Source organism: Gekko japonicus, unplaced genomic scaffold (assembly GCF_001447785.1).
Source record: "Gekko japonicus isolate JY-2015 unplaced genomic scaffold, Gekko_japonicus_V1.1 scaffold277, whole genome shotgun sequence".
NCBI lineage: Eukaryota > Metazoa > Chordata > Lepidosauria > Squamata > Gekkonidae > Gekko > Gekko japonicus.
Genome location: NW_015168055.1, coordinates 891985 through 911979, shown reverse-complemented (window position 1 = coordinate 911979; position 19995 = coordinate 891985). Strand labels below are relative to the sequence as shown.

The following is a 19995-nucleotide window of genomic DNA, read 5'->3' as shown; positions in this document are numbered from 1 at the left end:
TGCACTTTATCAGCAGCTGCATCAGCAATAGGGAAGCCACAAAAGCGGAAACCTGTGTGGAAACCACCCCTTTCTACGAGTCAGAATCTGGCTCTGCCATTTACCCGGTTTGCTGCTTCTCCCTCCTCATGTTGGCTCGATGACGACAATTCTTCTGCTCTTGCCTTGATCAGCCGGCAGTACATCAGAGCAATCCTACACATGTCCTAGCAAGATGAATGAAAGCGTAAGGTGCCAAGTATAATTGTGATCTTGAGAAGGGCAGGCTTCTGGCAATCTATGACAAAGGTGGGCTTCATCATCACATCCCACGAGGAAACTTGGCTGCCTCCTTTCTCCTCCTGCGTGGGAAGGCAGAGCGTACCATAAACCAGCACAAACAATTGTCCTGAGACTCATCCAGACATCAAGGGGTGCAGTCTCGCACACAAGCACTTTTGCACACATCTTCTCAACAGCCTGGAGCCATTTAAGAGATGTGACTCTTCCTTCTGGCTGCTGACTGAAAGCAGAGCTCAAAATGGCAGCCAAGAAGGGAGGACCTCTTCTCCTCTCCAACTCCATGTCAAATGCAAAATGCCCTGGTGATGGGTGAAGAGCAGCTTCAAGCTGGACTGTCTGTAACTAGTAGGAGAGGCATGGGGAGGAAACTCAGACAAGAGGAGGGTGTGGACTAAAGGAATCTTTCTTTAATCATTTCAGAACTTCTCAGCACCTGATTCTTTCCAAAGCCTCCCCCCTCTTATTTTCCTATACCTTCACAGCAATAGTAAGAGAAAAGATATTCCTGATATTTGCCTCAGATAGTCTGAAACATGTGCTTAATTTCTGCACATAACCATTCGTCATCTTAATATTACCCAAACTTTGAGAGCTGGTGACATGTAGTGATTTGATCTAGGAGACCTGGGTTCAAAACCCACTCAGCCGTGACACTTTCTGAGTCACTTTTGGGCCAGTCACACTCCCTCACAGGATTGTTACGATGATCAAACTGAGAAGGGAGAACTATGTACACTTTCCTGAGCTCTTTCAAGAAACAGGCAAGATAAAAACGTGATAGATAACGAACCTCAACAAACTTCACCATGATAATGAAAGCCTCCTCAGGGTCTGGCCAGTCCAGCTGCTGCCAGGTCTTGACCATCTGAGCATAACAGGTAGATAAGTCCACAGTGGATGTGCTATGTTTATTCAGCTCCCCCAGTGGCTTCAGCTAGGCAAATGGGAAAAAAAAAACACATACAACAGTTAATCAAAGGTAGAGCTTGTTTTTAAGTCGTTGGGCCCTTTGGAATCTCCAGGCAACACAAATGGGGCATTCACACCTAAATTTCTGATCCTTAACCACTTCATCCAGAATGTCCAATCAGGTCTTTGCAGCCCATCTGCAACACTTGTAGCATCCTTTGGCAGCTACAGCAGTTTATAAAGGCACAGAAGAAATTCACCTTTTGCTGAACAACATTTATAAAGCCATAAAGAAGCAAACATGCCTCTTTCTCTGTCTGGCATTATATGGAATCAGAACTTCCAGGCACTTGTCTCTGATGTTTAAGGACCAGAGCAGACATGACAAAAATTATGGATCTCCCATCAGTTTCTGAAAGCTAACTTGACTGCACGTACAGCTCTATCGTGTATTCCAGCAACATGGGAAGGGGAAGAGGATATCTGATCTTTCAATCCCCACTTGGTTAAGCTAATGAAAATTGAATTATTTGCATTTTTAGTAGCATTTTAAAGGGGGGGGGACACTGTGGTATGAAAGCACATATTTCTTTTTTAAAACCACTAAAAGCAGCCCGGGAAGTCTAGCTTCAATTATCAAAACTATTTGGGAGTTTGAAGAATTAAACCCGCTCCCTGTGTGGCTCCAGTTCAAACTGTAGCTGCATGCACATGCAGTTTAGGTAAAGGTAAAGGTTCCCTTGCTCGAAAGCCAGTCGAATCTGACTCTAGGGTTGCGGTGCTCATCTCCGTTTCAAAGCCGAAGAGCCAGCGCTGTCCAAAGACGTTTCCATGGTCATGTGGCCGGCATGACTAAACACCAAGGCGCACGGAACACTGCAGTTTACCATGACCTTTATCACATTTTGGGAAGGTCTTCAGTGAACCCAGTGCTAGAGAGCTTTGAATGTGCAGAACATTATCTTCCATTTCCTGCCTGGCATATCTGCTAATCTGGAAAAATGCATCTATAACAATTTCCACGTAATATACCAATAAAATAAAGAGCAGGTTTTGAGATAAAATTAACATGGTGGAGGTGAATGATACACAAGTCAATGTGTATCTGACAGCTGACAGCTAACAACAACTGACTTTTTTTTTGTTACTGTGGATCCCTTACCTGATCCACTTGTACAGCTCTCTGAGTCCTTTCCAGGCCTACTGTGTATGTCTTCTGGAGCCATATGGGGATGGCTTCCTTAAACCACCGGTGGAAATTCATCAGTTCAAGAGGAGCTTCACTGGAAATAAAGAGACACAACAACTCCTACATAACAAGGCAGATTCATGGATGGGAGACTGACAGTGCACTACTCCAGTCTAAGCCCATTGAATCAACCCACGTAGGATTGCACTGTGAGCCTTCCAGTTGTACCAACTCCGTGGTTCCAACCTGGTTTTGCTCCACAGTTTGGTGATTAGGCACAGCAATTGGAAACCTGTTTTCAACAAAACACTCAGCAACACACTATATTATCTCAGCAGTGCAGGCTAAAACAAAGCCACTCATAGCTGATAGGCGCAGGCAAGATATACAGCAGTCTCCATATGACAGTCATAAAAACATGTAATCTGTTCTGAAGGCAAAGCTTCGCCTTGCCCTCAGCAGAGGTCAGCACCTGTTGCACAGAAATTCTTTCATGCGCTGCAGTTCCCGCAGGTTGAGATAGAGCTGGAAAAGGTTCTCTGCTGTCAGGTGGGACATGCCACTGTCCATCTTGCTCAGCTGCTCCTTGACATAACAGGAGACCTGTAGAACACCAACAGAAGCTATAGTTTGTCACTAAGAGACCCCACTAGATAAGCTGCCATTAGGTAAAGGTTCCCTTGCTCGAAAGCCAGTCGAATCCGACTCTAGGGTTGCGGTGCTCATCTCCGTTTCAAAGCCGAAGAGCCAGCGCTGTCCGAAGACGTTTCCGTGGTCATGTGGCCGGCATGACTAAACACCAAGGCACATGGAACGCTGTTACTTTCCCACCGAAGTGGTACCTATTTATCTACTTGCAATTTCTTGCTTTCGAACTGCTAGGTTGGCAGGAGCTGGAACTAGAGATGGGAGCTCTCTCCATCATGCAGCACCCGGGTCTCGAACTGCTGAACTACTGACCTTCCACAGCCTGCAGTTCAGCATCTTAACCACTTGAGCCACCGTAGCTCCTAAGTTGCCATTACCAAAGGACAAAAAAAATCTAATACACTGTGCTTTGGGCTACCTCTGAAAACCATGTTAGAAATTCAAATGGTACAAAATATAATTGCTGGCATATCAATTTTAAAAAAATAAAACAAAACATAATGGAGACATAATTTGCATTGCTCTCAGATACATGCTTGGGACCCTATAACACCATATCACCTGCCTTGAAATTAAGGACAGTAACTACAATGATAGGGAGCATAGCACTGTAACTGTCTTTCCATGGTTTTCTCATCATTTCTTTATGATTTTACAAGCTTCCTTTGATCCCATTGAGAATGCATGGAGAACCAATGAAGAAACCACAGAAAGACAACAAATGGAAAATGAGGAAGCTGGGGGGGAGGGAACACATTGCTATTTGGCAGCAAAACCACAGGATAACTTGCATGTGGAAAAAAACCCCAGAGAGATCCTGCACCCCAGAATGCCTCAGCCAACTCACAGCAGTCTCCATCTGCCTCTCTTTCTGACTATGCCAGAATCTCAACTGCTGTTTCTTCACACAGGGTGCGGTCACACTGTCCCTTTGATCGGGATTCGCCACTGTTTCCTCCCGCATTTAAAGTTTCTGTTTACACACGCCAATCTGCCTCCCGCATCAAAGCAGGCTCACTCGCGCAATACTTGCGCAATACTCGCGGTTTTTCCTGACCCCGGGAAAATCAAGTACTTTCCTGGATCTCGCGCTTTGAACGCGCGATTTCACCTATGTGAACAGCCCTCTTTCGCAATGATTTCGCAATGATTGCAAATAGGGCCGTCTGACCACTCTCTGAAGTTGTGTTTTTTTTAAAAGCTTCCGGTTTGAGCGCATGGGCAGGCATTCGCTTAAGAAGTCAATTTTTTAAAAAAAAACAATGTTAGTGCTTACAGCATCCTGGTGGAGGCAGGAATGAGAGGTGGGGGCTCCGGCAGCCTGGATGGGGGTGGCAAGCAGGTGGCGGAGACGGCGCCCAAGCAGCACGAGTGGCTCGCGCCGCGCACCTTCCTGCTGGGCCTCGACCTCCTTGCCGCCCAGAAGCGCCAGGAGAAGGCACGCCAGGCTGGTGGCGACTGGGCCGATGGCAAGGACAGCTCTGCGGCCGCCCAGGAGCACCTTCTGCCGTCGCCGGATGGGGACGAGGGTGAGGGGGACAGCGAGCAGCCAGTAAGAGGGATGGCTCTTGAGGGGTAGTGTAGACATGCAAAACTGGAACAAAATATTCCCGTTTAAATTAAAGCGGGAACAAGGTGCATTTACAGCGCCGTGTGACCAGGGCCACATAGACACAGACCTGACCCTCTCTTCACATCTTCCAATAGCTGATAGGTGCTTGGACAGAGCCATTTCCTAACAATTAAGACCCACTGAAGTAATATCAATAATTGTCAAGAAACATGACCCTTTTGTGTTTGGTTCCCCACAGCCATGCCACTCTAGACCACTCCTGTAAGATAGATTGATCCTTAGAAAACAGAAGATAAGCTCACAACAATACCCACATGACTGGTTGCTACACAGTGATCTAACCCAGGATTAAAAAAGTTAGTATGGATTAGTCCAAAGCCAAACCATGAACACAATTGGCTGGGGAAGTGTAATTATTTAGTAGGATTCAGATGAACCTTCACCCTACCTCTGGATTAGCAGGGTGAAGCCAGCATTCCTACTATTTTTAAAAAACATTTTATTAAAATTATACAAACATATTTATAACATTTTGTGGAACATTATCAATATCATTATATAATTTTGCAATTTATAATAAGTAGTGTAACAAATGTATATTGCTTATCTTAAGTGGGTTTTTTTACTGTTTATTATTATTACCAAATAAGTAGAGTATTATTAGTTGCTGTAGATTTTCCGGGTTGTGTGGCCATGGTCTTGGCATTGTAGAACCTGACCGTGCCAGATGGATATTTGAACCACAATTTCTCAGTGATGAACTAAATCATCTAAATCATGCACTTCAAGCAAATGGCTACTCCAAGAATGAAATCAGAAGAGTGATTTCAACAAATAAATAAATACCAAACAGAAATAGTCTGTCTACAAGAAACACATATTAACAAAAATGATGTGAAATACTTGATTAATAAAAAACTAGAACCTTTTATAGCGGCGGATAACAAAAAGAAAAGAGGAGTAGTAACCTATGTTAAGACCTCCTTGAGTCCAGAACTGTTATATAGATCAGACGATGGTAGGATTGTGGCAGTCACAATAGTAAGAGAAGGGAAAAAATTGATAGTCATTAACATTTATGCTCCCAACCAAAAACAAGAAACCTTTTTTAAAGAACTAAAAACTATAATAGACAATGTTACAATGGAAGAAGTATGTATAATAGGAGATTTTAATGCAGTCTATTATGTTAAAATAGATAGAAAATCGGAAGCTTTTTCTACAAACTGCAGAAGAACACACTATGATAGACGCTTGGAGGACAAGAAACTTGGAGAAAAAAGATTATACTTTCTACTCTCATAGACATAAATCATGGTCAAGAATAGACACTGCTTGGATTTCGGCTTCAATGATAAAAGAAGTAGAAGAAATAGAAATATTACCAGGAACATTTGCAGACCATAACCCAATATTAATCTCATCTCATTCCACACAAAGAAAAAATAGATGGAGAATGAATACTGATCTTCTAAAAGATCCAGAATTTATAAGGAAACCAAAAATTGAAATACAACATTTTTTTAAGAATAATATACAACTTGAAACACCAATAAATACGGTTTGGGACACGTTCAAATAAGAGGTTGGTGCATAAACTAGCAAGTGTGGAAAATGAAACAGAAAAGGATAAAATATGAGCGTTTAAAGAGCAAGATACAATATGAACAAACTAAAATGAAAACTAAAAATATAGAGGTAATAAAGAACAATATGAATATGTTTCAACATGAGATGAACCTATTACTAACACAAGAAATAGCCAAAAATATAGATCATGCTAAACAGCAATATTTTGAAAATGCAAATAAACCAACTAGATGGCTACCTTATAAGATTAAGAAAGAGAAAGAACAACAGGTAATCTCAGCGTTAAAAATGATAACAATGAGCTTAAATATCCTAATGATGTGAAAGAGATAGCGGTGAAATTCTATAAAAATTTATACCAACTTAAGGAACAAGAATCATTGCAAATAGGAAATTTTTAAAAACAAAATAATTACACAAAATTTGATGAAACTCAAAAGAAACTTTTAAATGAAAATATATCACCCTGTTAAATCATTGAAGCAATTAAGAGACAAAAAAAGAGGAAATCATCAGGACCTGACGGGTTACCAGTAGAAATATACCAAATATTCGAAGAAGAGATTTTCATACCATTTAAAGAACTAATACAAAATATAATGAGAGAAGGGGAAGACATCAATATCATGGAATGAAGCCCTCATTACACTAATAAATAAGCCAAGGATGGACACCAAAGAATTAAAAATTATCGACCTATCTCACTATTAAATGCTGATTATAAAATCTTTGCGAATATATTAGTGGCAAGATTCAAAAAAGTATTAGCACAAACGATACATCAAGATCAAGCAGGTTTTCTTTCTAAAAGACAAATTAAAAATAATATAAGAACTATTATTAATGTACTAGAGTATTATGAAACACATCCGGAGAAACATCTAGCACTGGTATTTGTGGATGCAGAACAGGCATTTGACAACATGTCATGGGATTATATGATTCAGAAGCTGAGAGTATGGGACTGTGGTTATAATTTTCTTTCAATTATTTCGGCAATATATAAAGAACAAGCCAAAATTATAATTAACGGAGAATTGACAGAAAGTATAGTAATACAAAAGGGAACCAGACAGGGGTGTCCCTTATCTCCACTATTGTTTGTCTTTGTCTTAGAAACATTAAATAATTTAGTAAGAGAAAATAAGCAAATAAAAGGACTGAAAGTTAAAGATGAAGAGTTCAAACTTCAAGCATTTGCGGATGACCTAGTCTTTATCTTGGAAGAACCAGAGACTTCGATGGTACTCTTGTTAGACACAATACAAAAATATAAAGAAAGAAGTAGCAGGATTTAAATTAAATACAAAAAACCTCCAAAGATAATGGCAAAGAACTGCACACAGGAAGAGAAAGATGAGATCTCCAAGATCGCAAAGTTGGAAATAACAAATAAGGTTGTCTACTTAGGTATTCAGATGACTAACAGAAATAGTGGATTACTATTACTAACTTTTCTATATCTCTATTATTCTATTACTAATTTACTAATTTTCCCTTATCTTAAACTTAACTATTACTAACTTACTCTATATCTCTAACTTTACCTTATCCACTAGTAATCTATCTTAAAAACCTATATTATATAATTAACTACACACCTTAAGGCTCCTGCACTACAAGTGTAGAAGGGCAGGGCTTCTTCTCCTGCCTCCTTTCTAAGGTTTCCTTAAATCTGGGGACTTCACTCTGTACTAGAATCTAACCTTTTTCTTTTTTCCTCTCTCTACCCCTTATTGCTGTATATCTATTTTAATTATTAAACAAAATATAAGAAAAACAACTTAGCTAAGAACTATAATAAAATATATTGTTCTATTCATTTTGAATCCATACCCTTAAGGTAAAGTTTTTTAGCTGAGGGTACAGGTATTTTACTGTCCCTTAGTGGTGCAAAATTAAACTTAAGTCTTCTTTTGGGCTGTTTTCTGCTTACTTCTGCTGGTTCTTTCATTCCCAGTTTCTCTAATAAACGAAGTCCAGTTTCAGGGTCAGTTGCTTGGAGTTTTAGTCCATTATGGATGATTTGTAATATAGCTGGACCAATCCATTTGTATTTTTGTTTTTCTTCCTGACGTTGAGTGGCAATAGGTTTTAATTCTCTTTTTTTAGTTATTGCTTCTGGTGGTAGGTCTGGGAATGCTCTGCTGATGCTGACTATTCCTCAGATAAGGAAGAGGCAGGGAGCAACCCAGCCTCCCCTGGAGTCAGCCCAGAAGAGGAACCTTTACCAGCACCTGAGGGAGAAGAGGCCCCAGCAGCTGCACAGGAGTGGCAGCAAGGTGAAGAGATTGAAGTGCAGTCAGAGGGAGAGACTGATCCAGAGCCTGGCTCAGCACCCCCAGTTGGAGACACCCTGAGGCCAGAATCCCCACCTAGCTAACCTGATTGTCCCAGACACAGGGCATGCCACTGTCTGAATGTGCGAGAAGGAGGAGTGCGAGACTTCAGCTGTTACAAAGGCAACATGAGGGGCTGTGAGTCTTTCTAGATTTTTGGTACAGAAGCAACTGTGTATTCTCAGACCTAGTCCCAGCTCAGCTTCTGCTCCTCACTCCTAGCTCCTGAAACCTCTGGCTGATTTCCTGGCTTTCTAAGCTTCGGCTCTGTTTCTCGGCTTGCTTTTGGACTGCATATCCAGCTTTCAGTGAAGGGTATCCGTGGCGACCAGCCAAACCCAGCACAACCCCCAGCATTCCTATTATATCTTTAAACATTCTGAGACAGCAAGAGACTATGTAATCTCTCTCTTCACTCACCCATCCCCTCCTCTACACTACTATAGAATAAAACTGGAGTCCTGATTACTATAAAGCAGCTACTTACCAGCTCCTGAAGTTCTAAGTATGCAATGGAGAAGAGATCCAGTCGCATGGCACTACAAGGGTGGAGAACAAAAAAATGGTAATCAGAAATTTGCTATAGAACTCCAGATGTTCTGAACCACCAGGTTTATTGCAAATCCTTTTAGCAATTAGAGGCTCAGGGCCAAATGCATCCCTTTAAACAGCACTAGCTGGCTGAGTGCCTCCTTGCACATGACATAGTCCTTGTGATATTTGGGCTTTGAAGCAGAGGTTCAATAGGAGTTTGTGTCTCCCAGATTCATATGTGTACTTTTCTCATTGAAACTGGAATGCGAGGGCAGAAGTGGCTGCAGTCTTCCCCTCCTCACTGTTTTCTTCTCCTTGCATGGCTGCACACAAGTTTTGCAAAAGAACCAATAGTGGCTCCACAGGGCACTTCAAAGAGAAGAAACCAACATGGAGGGGAAAGCTGAAGCCTCTGCATCCCAGCTATGAGAAAAAAAGGGCACACATGAATTTAGGAGATGCAAAATTCCCCACTGAATGTCTGGTTCAAAGTCCTTATGTCTTTGGACTGAGAAGGCAGAACAAAGAATTGAAGTCCTGGAAACTCAATGCAGATCTAATAATCTGCATTTTAGAGGAATCCCAGAGGATTTTGGGAGGCCAAATCTGGGGGGGGAAACTTTCATGATTTACTTCAGAATTATTCGAAGGTAGAGGATTTCTGACATCCAGATCTTTTAGAGTAAATTCAAGATTTGCATTCAAGAGTAAGCTACCTCGAGATATACTGGATCAATTCACCTACAAGAAAACACAAGACCCAATACTAAAGAATCAAAGGGAATTACCACTCAGGGTTGCGGGGAAAGAAGTGCATATCATTCAGGATTTAGCAACAAGTGTGTTAAAGAAAAGGAATGTTGGAACATATAAAGTTTATGTTGGAACATAGAAAAATATTAAATCAAACAATAACAATTCAAGAAGTCTCTCAAGCAATAAAGAACATGAAGAAGGATGGGTGGATGGGTTGACAGCAATGTATTATAAACATCTTGAAGAAGTATTATAATACTGTTACAAAAAGTTATGAATGAGATAAAGGGGGAAAAGGCAACACCCCTGACGTGGCAAGAGGTGCATATAACACTAATTCATAAAGAGGGCAGTGATACATCACTACCACAGTCTTACAAACCTATTTCTCTGTTGAATGTAGACTACAAAATTTTTGCCACAATAATGGCAGAAAGATTAAGAAAATGCATACCAAATTTAATACACTCTGATCAAACAGGTTTTGTACCACAGGGGCACATGAAAGATAATATATGATTTATAATAGATGCAATTGAATTTGTGAATAAGAAGAGAAAGAAAGCAGCATTTCTATTTCTAGATGCAGAGAAAGCATTTGACAACTTAATATGGCCTTTCTTAAGGAATATTTTTCAAAATATAGTCTGTGGTCCTGCATTATGGAACTGGATGCACAGAATATACTCAAACCAAGAAGCAAAGATTTTAATTAATGGGAAACTAACAGAAGAAATTTCAATTGAAAAAGGAACACAATAGAGATGTCCTTTATCCCCTTTATTATGTATACTAGCAATAGAGATTTTAGCTATAAAGACTAGACAAGACAACAGAATTAAGGGAATAAAAGTAGATGATGCAGAATTCAAAATGAAAAGTTATGCAGACAATGTGGTTCTAACAGTCTTGAAATCCCCAGAAATCGTTGCAATATCTAATTGAACATATTGAAGAACTTAGATCCCTATCAGGTTATAAAATTAACAGGAAAAAGCCAAAAATTTATAACGACATTTTTAACACAAGAACAAGAAGAAGAGATTATAAAGAGAACAAAGCGCTCAACAGCCACTGATCTTATTAAATATTTGGGAATAAATGTGACTGGGCTAAACTGTGATCTTTTAAAAAAATAACTATCAGAAAATTTGGAAATCAATTCAAGCAGATTTATTAAAATGAAAAAAACTAAATCTCATGGCTGGGAAGAATCTCTACAATTAAAATGAATGTGCTGTCAAAATGAAACTTTTTGTTCCAAAAGTTGCCCATATACATAGAAGAAAGAATATTGAAAGAGCAAAGACAGATAAATGAATTTATATGGAATGGCAAAGAAATAAGAATAAGCTTCAAAATATTACAAGATGAGAAAAAGTGTGGAGGTTTAACAGTCCCAAATATAAAATTATATTACCAAGCAGCAGGTCTGGTCTGAATTGTGGACTGGATTGAAAACCCAAGACAAAGAACCGTAAAATTAGAATCGGCAGATCTTGATGAAGACCTACACAATTACTTACGGACTAAGAAATCAACTAAAAAGATCATAACACAAGAAAGAAGTCACATAATCAGAGATGGACCTTTGAGAATATAGTTTATCGAGCCCCTCAACCTCTTTGCTTATGTCCCCAATCTTGTGCAGTTCCGCAGGGCCTGCAAGACGGAGCTCTTCCACCAGGCCTTCAACTAGGAGCTGCCCACATTACCATCACATTACCATCAACGACCACTATTAATATCTGTGTGGGAGGTTGGTTGCAGTGAGATCGAATCAAACCGCCTAGGAGACTGTAATCGCCTGAGCCTGCATGACACGTCACACCATCTTGGTTGCTAATTACTGAGTGCACTTTATTCGGCAATTGCCGATTGTTTATAGGTTTTAAATGTTTTAACAGTGTTAAATGTTAAGTTTTAAATGTTTTAACTGTATATGAATCTTGGCACATTGTGCCAGGCAATTTGAGCCGCCCTGAGCCCGCTTGCTGGGAGGGCAGGTTATAAATATAATAAATAAAATAAATAGAAGCTCATTATGATAGGAATACGAGAAATAAAAATGATCTTTTAACTTATGGCATGATGATAAACAGTCAAGAGAAAATCAAGTCTTGGCAAGATATTAAAGATTAAGCTGTATACATTCAATGGCTGATATATTTATTTATTTATTATTTATTTAGGTATTTTTACCCCGCCCTCCCCGCAAGCGGGCTCAGGGCGGCTTACCGAGGGCGACAGCCCATACATAAAATCCATAAAACAATAAAAACATAGCAGCAATTATATATAACAATAAATAAATAAGTGCTTCACAGCAAGATGGTCTTTGGTGATGATGGTGTCTCTGATCTTCAGTCAGCCCCGTTTGGGTACCACTCTCCAGTAGGTGTTGATGTCACACAGGGTAAGCTGTACTTCCCAGGGTGATCCAAATCCAGTTGTAATGTCCACCGTTGGTGATGGTGGTAGCGGCATCACCATCACTTTCCTCCCAAGGAGCAGGCGTCTTTTAATTTCATGGCTGCAGTCACAGTCTGCGGTGTTCTGGGATCCCAGGACCGTTAAGTCTGTCACTACTTCCACGACTTCCCCTTCTATTTGCCAAGGAGTGATGGGGCCGGATGCCGTGATCTTAGTTTTTTTGATGTTGAGCTTCAAGCCCACTTTTGTGCTCTCCTCTTTTACCCTGAGCAAGAGGCTCTTTAGGTCCTCTTCACTTTCTGCCATTAGAGTGGTATCATCTGCATATCTGAGGTTGTTGATCTTTTCCTCAGCAATCTTAATTCCCGCTTTAATGACCAGGGATTTACAGTATATAAAAAACAACTGTGTAATTCCTATGGTTCAGTAACAAAAAGCAAAGCAACTTCTGGCTTGAGAATGTGACAAAAAAGATCTAGAGATATTTCATCACTCCTGGCCAGTTTTCCCCTCTAGTTTTTCTACCTAACTTAATGGTAGATAGTAAGCATATTCAAATACACATTCAAATGAATTAATATAGGCAATAAGTAGCAGTTTACTTTATTTTATTCTCCTGGAAAAACCTAGCAATTCCAGCAAAGGGGTAGAATATAGCTATTGCTAGGCTTGGTGGTTCACTCCCTTGGCTTGAACAATTCACTCCAAAGGCTTCTTTTCTCTCTGGGTACAGTTTGAGGAAAACATTTTGTGAGCATCCAGCAAATTCCAGACAACTTCTTCCAGAGACTTACTTGCTGAAATATTTGTTCCAGACTCTGCAACACTGCTGGAGATCTGCATTAACTTCTGTGACAAGACTGACCAAAGCTTTGCCACACTCCTCCATGGTCTACAAAAGAAAAAAAAAATAAGGGAAGGAAGTCTTGGCATGAGCAGTTTGGCTTCCACTAGTCAAACTTTCATCAAACTGGTAGATGATTCTAATCTCTCCATGGGACAAAATGCATGCCCAAGAGACTTCAGAAATTACACAAGCTACCCCTTCTTTGACATCCTATCCTCCTTCTGTGCATTGTACTTATTTACAGCTTGACTTGTACTTTGCTCCCATACTTTCTCCTGCTCAGCTGAAGAAGGGGAAAACCTTTCTCCAGCTCAAGGTGGAATTGCAGGGTGGTTGTGGGCAGAGCATCCATGTGGACACACTTCCCACAGCCACTCTGGAGAAGGAGAGAAGCTAATCTTCATATCCTGACCCTGTTTAGTCCTTTAATGGGCTTTCCCCAGCCCCCATAAAATGAGTTGCAGTGTTTTGAGCACCACAGCTCAGCTGTGAAACAGGGTTGCCAGGATGTCAACACTTCAGCACCAATGAAACAGCAAAGTGGAAGGACCCATAATGGCTCTTGTTACAGAAAATCTGGGCTCAAGTAACTTAGTGGGGATTTTTTACACGAGATATTTCTCATCCATCCAGCCAAACTATCTCGGTGTTCCCCAAGGGCCTGTTCGTCTGAATAAACATGTAGCCTGCATAAAGATATCATTACAAGTTGAGATCCTACCAAGACTGGGCATGGACACAGCCTGTTTCCATGCTCACATGCTCCCCTTGCTCCCCCTTCATGTACAAAGCTTGACTCAAAGCTTTCTGGCCTGCTCAAGCTCCAAATCGCCCTGACATCCAAATCCATGTGGGATGGCAAATCAGCCCTGTTTACTCCAATGTTCCGGGATTCTAAACTGGGGTACAGAACCCTGATTTATAGAGACTAAACCATTTGCTGAGGTACCTGTATTCAGGCTACAAGGCGAACTGGAGCTTGATTTAATCAGGATGTTTTTGAAGCAAGCTCCATGTGCAAAAGAAAGCAGGAGCAGTAAAGAGAGCATGCAAGCATGACAACAAGCTGTGGTCATGCCCAATGGTAGCTTGTGACAGGCAAATGCAATCAATCAGTGATGTGGGCTATCACAGATACATATGAAAAAGTACAAATATTTATTAAGGTGTACACGTGTTTAAACTTTCCTGATTAAAAATTGCTTTGTCTAAAATCAGACTGTATCAGCTTGCCCACTATACATACAAATGATGGGTAAAAACTTTACAACCAAAGACCATATGGCCCATCACTAATACCAGGAGTCCAATTATAAGTTGACAAGGTAACTTTATCTTTAATAGAATCATTTTTTATTTAATAATGATTTCTTTTATACATTTGGACAAAATAATGAAGATGTTTCTCTCCCCCCCCCCTTTATTTTTCTTTGAACAATTTCAGGAAACAACATCTGGTTTAATTATATGGATATTAGAATTCTGTAACAGGTCTTTGAATGTGTGTCTAGAATATATAGATAATAGCTATCACAGATACAGCCAGCCAAAATTTCTGTGCTTGGTGTGACTGGAAGAGAAATGATCTGATGTCTCTCAAAGTAAGTTGCTGCTGCTGGCCATATCCATGGCATCTCAGATTACATTTGTTTACATTGTATTAGCTTACATGACTGCTTATTTGGTTGAATTGCCTTCCTGAACAAGAAATGCAGTGTGTGAACCATTTCTTTCATAGCTGTGGCTGGAATAAGGAAAGTTTGGCAAATGCAAATGGACTGGTGTGGCCATCCTAGAATCTATGGGTGTGACAGACAGGAGGCTGCCCTGCCCCTGAAGGGAAAAACAGACACTCACTTGAGCCTATGGCCCAATCTGCATCTAGTATTTGCTCCATTGTTGTACCAAACCCACACTGGAACAGAAAAAATGCGGCTCAAAACCACATTCAAATACCCCAGGTTAATGCCGTACTGACTGCAGAGTCACCTCCCCAATGGCCATAAAACGGCCATAAATCTATGCAGACAGCCACCATAAAACCAGAGATCAAACAAAGTGAAAGCAGCATGCAGTCTGGACGCTGCTATAAAATTCGACAATCAATTAAAGTGAAAATGGCATGCAATGTAGATGGGAATTTCTGTTCCAGTGTGGGTTGGGTAAGTATGGGAGTGCTGTTCCAGCATCCAAACACTTTTCAGAAATGGGATGGAATGTTGGAGGGAGCACATCAGGAATTCAGTCAGCTCTGCCTGAGGCCCAGTCTGCATCTAGCATTTGCTCCGCTGTTATACCAAACCGACACTGGAACAGAAATTCCCGTCTACATTGCATGCCACTTTCACTTTGACTGAGTGTCGCATTATATGGCAGTGTCCAGACTGCATGCTGCTTTCACTTTGTTTGATCTCTGGTTTTATTGTGGCTGTCTGCATAGATTTATGGCTGTTTTATGGCCATTGGGACTCTGCAGTCTGTACGGTGTTGGCCCGGGGTAGCTGAATGTGGTTTTGAACTGCATCTTTTCCTGTTCCAGTGTGGGTTTGGTAAAACAACTGAGCAAATGCTAAATGCAGATTGGGCCTGAGTGAGAGAGCAATGACAGCTCAGGTCAGACTCAGGAAAAGAGCAGACAGAGAGTGAAGGGTAGCTCTGCTTGGTAGTGCGGCAGAAGTGGTTTTGCTCTACTTCTGAGAAAGAATAAAGTACCTGATTGTTAGGCCTATCTCTGGCAATGAGCAGACTCTGTACCATTTAGTCTTTCTCTCTTAGGAAAGGGCAGGCTGGTGTGGGTGGTATCCTGTGTGTGAGAGGATCCAACCTAATGGCTAATCAGTAAACGTCTGACAGTATTAAAGAAAATTCAAATTGCATTCTGAAGCCATAACAAGCTTAAATTTATGTCCTCAGCTGGGTTTCTCCTCTGACTATCTGAAGACCTGTGCTGCTGGCCTGTTCTTTGAAAGCAACTTGTAATAAATCTTCTGCCTTGTTCATATACCATTCCTGCCTCAGTAATCTCCATATTCTATTTGCTCGCCACAAAACTTACCTCACAGCAGTGAGCCCAAAGCCTATACACTTGCCACCTTTAGAACACCTGGTAACTGAGGGAAAGGTTTGTAGTTTAAAACAAACCTAGTTCCCCCAAAATCATTGGAGGCTGTGTGGGTCTCCTAATCTTGTAGAAAAGACCTGTCACAATGGGATTCACAAGCCTGCAGCCCATGGCAACCCGAATGGAAAGAGAGATTTACCTTGACCATTGGCTTCAGGTGTTGTTTCTTCATCTGAAACCATTCTGCTGTTCCTGACTAAGAAAACAGGACATGGAATGAAAAGCACTGCAGCAGCATTCTGCAAGCTTCAGACCACATTTAAAACCCTCATGAGGGGAATGGGCAAACACTACTCACATATGAATAAATAATTATTTGGCCTGATGTCAGAAGTTGCATCATGCCAGATGTCCAACAATGGTATATAGGACACAGAGAGTGGACTAGGATTAAAACTAGATAGGAGCAATCCCATGAAATACAGCATTGTCCGCAGAAGAAAAAGTGCCCCATACATTTCTCTATAGAGGCAGGAAGTGGCAATCCAAGGCCAGCAACCATGGCCAGTTTGGAAGAGGATGAATGTCCCTCCTTTTCCCAGTTTCACTTGACTGCTGAAAGAAAGAACATAGGGATTCTCAAGGCCTCATGAAGGGACTGAACTAACGGGCTTGGGAAGCAAGAGCATTAAGACACCTCCATGGCTGTGTACCTTGAGTGCCTCGGTCACCATTTGTTGAAGATCAGGGGTCACAGTACAAAGTTCTCTGAAGGCTTTCATTTTACAAATCTGAACCAAGAGCCTGCAAAGATGAAAACCATTGCTAAAATAATGTATTTAAGATCTAGTGTTTCTGGTTCTTCTTTCCCATATCCCACAAAATAAGTTGGTCACTCCTCTTTTGGCTGGGCTCCTGTGTTTTTCATACTGTTGTGATAGACAGAGATTCAATAGCTGAACTTTGCAGCAATGGGGAAAGCTTCCACTGTCAAGCTTTCACCCTGCTGGAATAGACCCAGCATTCTCTCAGCAGCACAGGGACAATCCAGGACTATCCAGGACTGATTCTAGACACAATATCCCATAACCTGCTAGAACAGAATATATCCTGAGAGCGGATGGACTTGCAGGCTGGGGGGAAATGGTGAGAGTCAGCCCTACCAATGGAAAGCCCAAAACTTGTGCATATTTCTATAATTAGGATAGTCAGTATTGGAAAAAAGTCAGACAAGTGGATAAGAGTGCCAGTGGTTATAAGGCTAGGCTTCACTTCCCCATATCCCTTGTTCTAACCTGTGACTAGCAAAAACATAATAAATCAGTAAACTGACATGTGCTTATTGAATCCAGCTTCTCTTAGCAAAGAACATAGGGGATTTCCCAGCACTGAGTGCACACAGCTCCATTTATAGAGAACCATTCAGATGGCAAACCTGAGCAGTGATTGCAGCCTCTGTACAGAGTTTGAAGCAGAGAGCGGGAAGACGATCCGGTACCTCTGGAGAAGAGAGATCCCATAGGCCAGCAGGGACTGGAAAGACTCAGCCAATTCTGCTTTCTGAACAGAGCAGCAAAAGGATACATTAGCACTAATGAAGAGACACTGCAGTGTTCAGCAGCTCTTGACGGCAAAGATCCCTCACATTTTTCACAAAGTCCCCTGCACTTGCCCAAGCAGGGCAGGAGTTAGGGTCAGGAAGAAAAAGTACTCAGATGTGGCTTTCCCTCACTTCTAGAGGCAAAGATAGCCAATACAGATCTCCCATATTGGGCAAAGGTACAGTACAGATATAAATCTTTCAATAGTAGGAGGCAAAAACCTGATGCCACCACACAGTGGCTGAATTTGTGCATTAGTGTTGGTATTAAATCTGTGTCAGTGTTGCTAAACAAATACATACTAGGAACTGAGTAGAATTCCCTTGTATATAAATCTTTATTGTTTCTCAGGCTGACTCTGGTTAGACTGGAATATGCTTCCAGTCCTATGGACTGAGGTATGATTTTAACCTGTTCAGGTTTTAGTCGTCCTTGCACCCATTGGTACTCTATGCTGGTAATCTGGTGGAGTAGACAGTTGCTGTTGAACTCCAAGATCAGGTACAGCTTGCTGTAAGCCAACCACTTCCTGTGTCAAAGAGAAGGAAAGAATCACACCAAGCATTGAAATGATGATGAATAGGAGGAATCTAGCCATAAAAATAGAAGAAGGCAGCAATATTCCCTCCAAATTAGAGGGATTAAAATTAAGACAACAAAGAACTCTCATTTTCTGCAATCAGAAAATGTGCATATGGAAATAAAGCATATTAGGTCTTGGTTTTCCTAATTTCTCTTAGCAGTAAAACTCCAGATTATCACAGAAACTGGAATTTGTTATAGTAAAGTGAGGGACAGAAGCAGACATTACACAAATCAGTATATACTAATTAATAAGAAGTTCCATGGAGTGAGTCACGTTCACATAATTATGAGTTAAGAAGAAACACCAATCAAACTCATGAATAGGTTTCTAATCTGGGGGGAGGGATCAGCAGAGGCATCTAAATCAGAAGAGAGAAGAAGAAGAGAAGAGATTGGATTTATACCCCGCCCTTCACTACCCAAAGGTGTCTCAGAGCGGCTTACAAACTCCTTTCCCTTCCCCTCCCCACAACAGACACCCTGTGAGGTGGGTGGGGCTGAGAGAGCTCTTGACAGAACTGCTCTTTTTCAAGGACAGCCCTTATCAGAACTATGGCTTGCCCAAGGTCATCCAGCAGGTGCAAGTGGAGGAGTGGGGAATCAAACCCGGTGTTCCCAGATTAGAGTCCACACACTTAACCACTACCATTATAGGGTGTGTTCAGACTGTGCCATGCACGAGTGCCTGGTGGATGTAATTTCCAGACAGCAACATCTGGGAAACGTACCTCATCTGTGAGCACCCCATTTTGCCGTGCTTCGGAGCCATATTAAAAAGGTAGTACTTTAAAACTGGAGTTTTCGGTTCCTGACGGGCCATTCACGGACTTTCCCCCGTCTGATAGTTACAGCGCGCAATTAAAAAATGGCGCCCGTTCAGGATCCCGAACGGCACCATTTTAAAAAATCTCGATTCCGCACATGCACGGAGAAACAAGGACATGATGTCACACCTATGCGCTTGCACAAACTTTCTTTTAAAAAACCCACACACCGTGCATGCCTCCTTCAGTGGACACCGTCTGGACAATCCACAGCAGAGGCAGCACACAGTAAGACAATTCACGGGGGGCTGTCTGGTCATGCAACGATGGATTTAAAAAATCAGAATCAAATTAGAGCCGGGCTAATGGTGGGATTAGCTGCCCGTCTGAACGCACCCATATGCCACCATCCCTCAGTCACATGGTATATATGCAGACTTATTTCTCAGCATCTTGATGCAATAAGGAAGAATCATAACAATGTTTCTTAAAAATCAGAGAACAGAGGAGCAGAGCTCAGAACAGAAAGTCCCCTCCCAGAAGTAATCTCTCAAGACATATTTGTGAAGATGCTACTCTCTCAAACAGAGAGGCACAGGGAATACTCACGCCATATCCTGATGGAAGTTAGAAAGATCTTTCTGAGATGCATGTAGATACAAGATTGTACTGGCATGCTTGCTCAACTCTCCGTCCCAGGAAGTGCTGCCAGCCTGCAGAGGACAAGAGAGAAATTTTTTATTTCCTCCTGCACACAGGTCAGGTAGAAAAGAACAAGACTGCAGCAGTTCAGTCACTTAATGCTTTTTTCTCACTGAAACTCAGTTATGATTTGGCCCCAGATATCTAGGATATCTAAGCTCCTAGATATCTAGGATATCTAG

At 41.4% G+C, this 19995-nt stretch overlaps 1 protein-coding gene across 1 annotated transcript in view; it reads right to left on the bottom strand.

The window, feature by feature from the left end:
• UNC13D (unc-13 homolog D (C. elegans)) overlaps nucleotides 1–19995 on the bottom strand; it is a 74427-nt gene that overhangs the window by 27861 nt on the left and 26571 nt on the right. The window contains exons 11-21 of the mRNA XM_015414467.1: nucleotides 19721–19824; nucleotides 18174–18291; nucleotides 17597–17721; nucleotides 16875–16965; nucleotides 16361–16417; nucleotides 13048–13145; nucleotides 9018–9069; nucleotides 2853–2983; nucleotides 2354–2474; nucleotides 1073–1216; nucleotides 105–206 (exon numbers count right to left, since the gene is read on the bottom strand). Of these exons, the coding sequence (XP_015269953.1) occupies nucleotides 105–206; nucleotides 1073–1216; nucleotides 2354–2474; nucleotides 2853–2983; nucleotides 9018–9069; nucleotides 13048–13145; nucleotides 16361–16417; nucleotides 16875–16965; nucleotides 17597–17721; nucleotides 18174–18291; nucleotides 19721–19824 (1143 nt within the window). The remainder of the gene's footprint in view (nucleotides 1–104; nucleotides 207–1072; nucleotides 1217–2353; nucleotides 2475–2852; nucleotides 2984–9017; nucleotides 9070–13047; nucleotides 13146–16360; nucleotides 16418–16874; nucleotides 16966–17596; nucleotides 17722–18173; nucleotides 18292–19720; nucleotides 19825–19995) is intronic.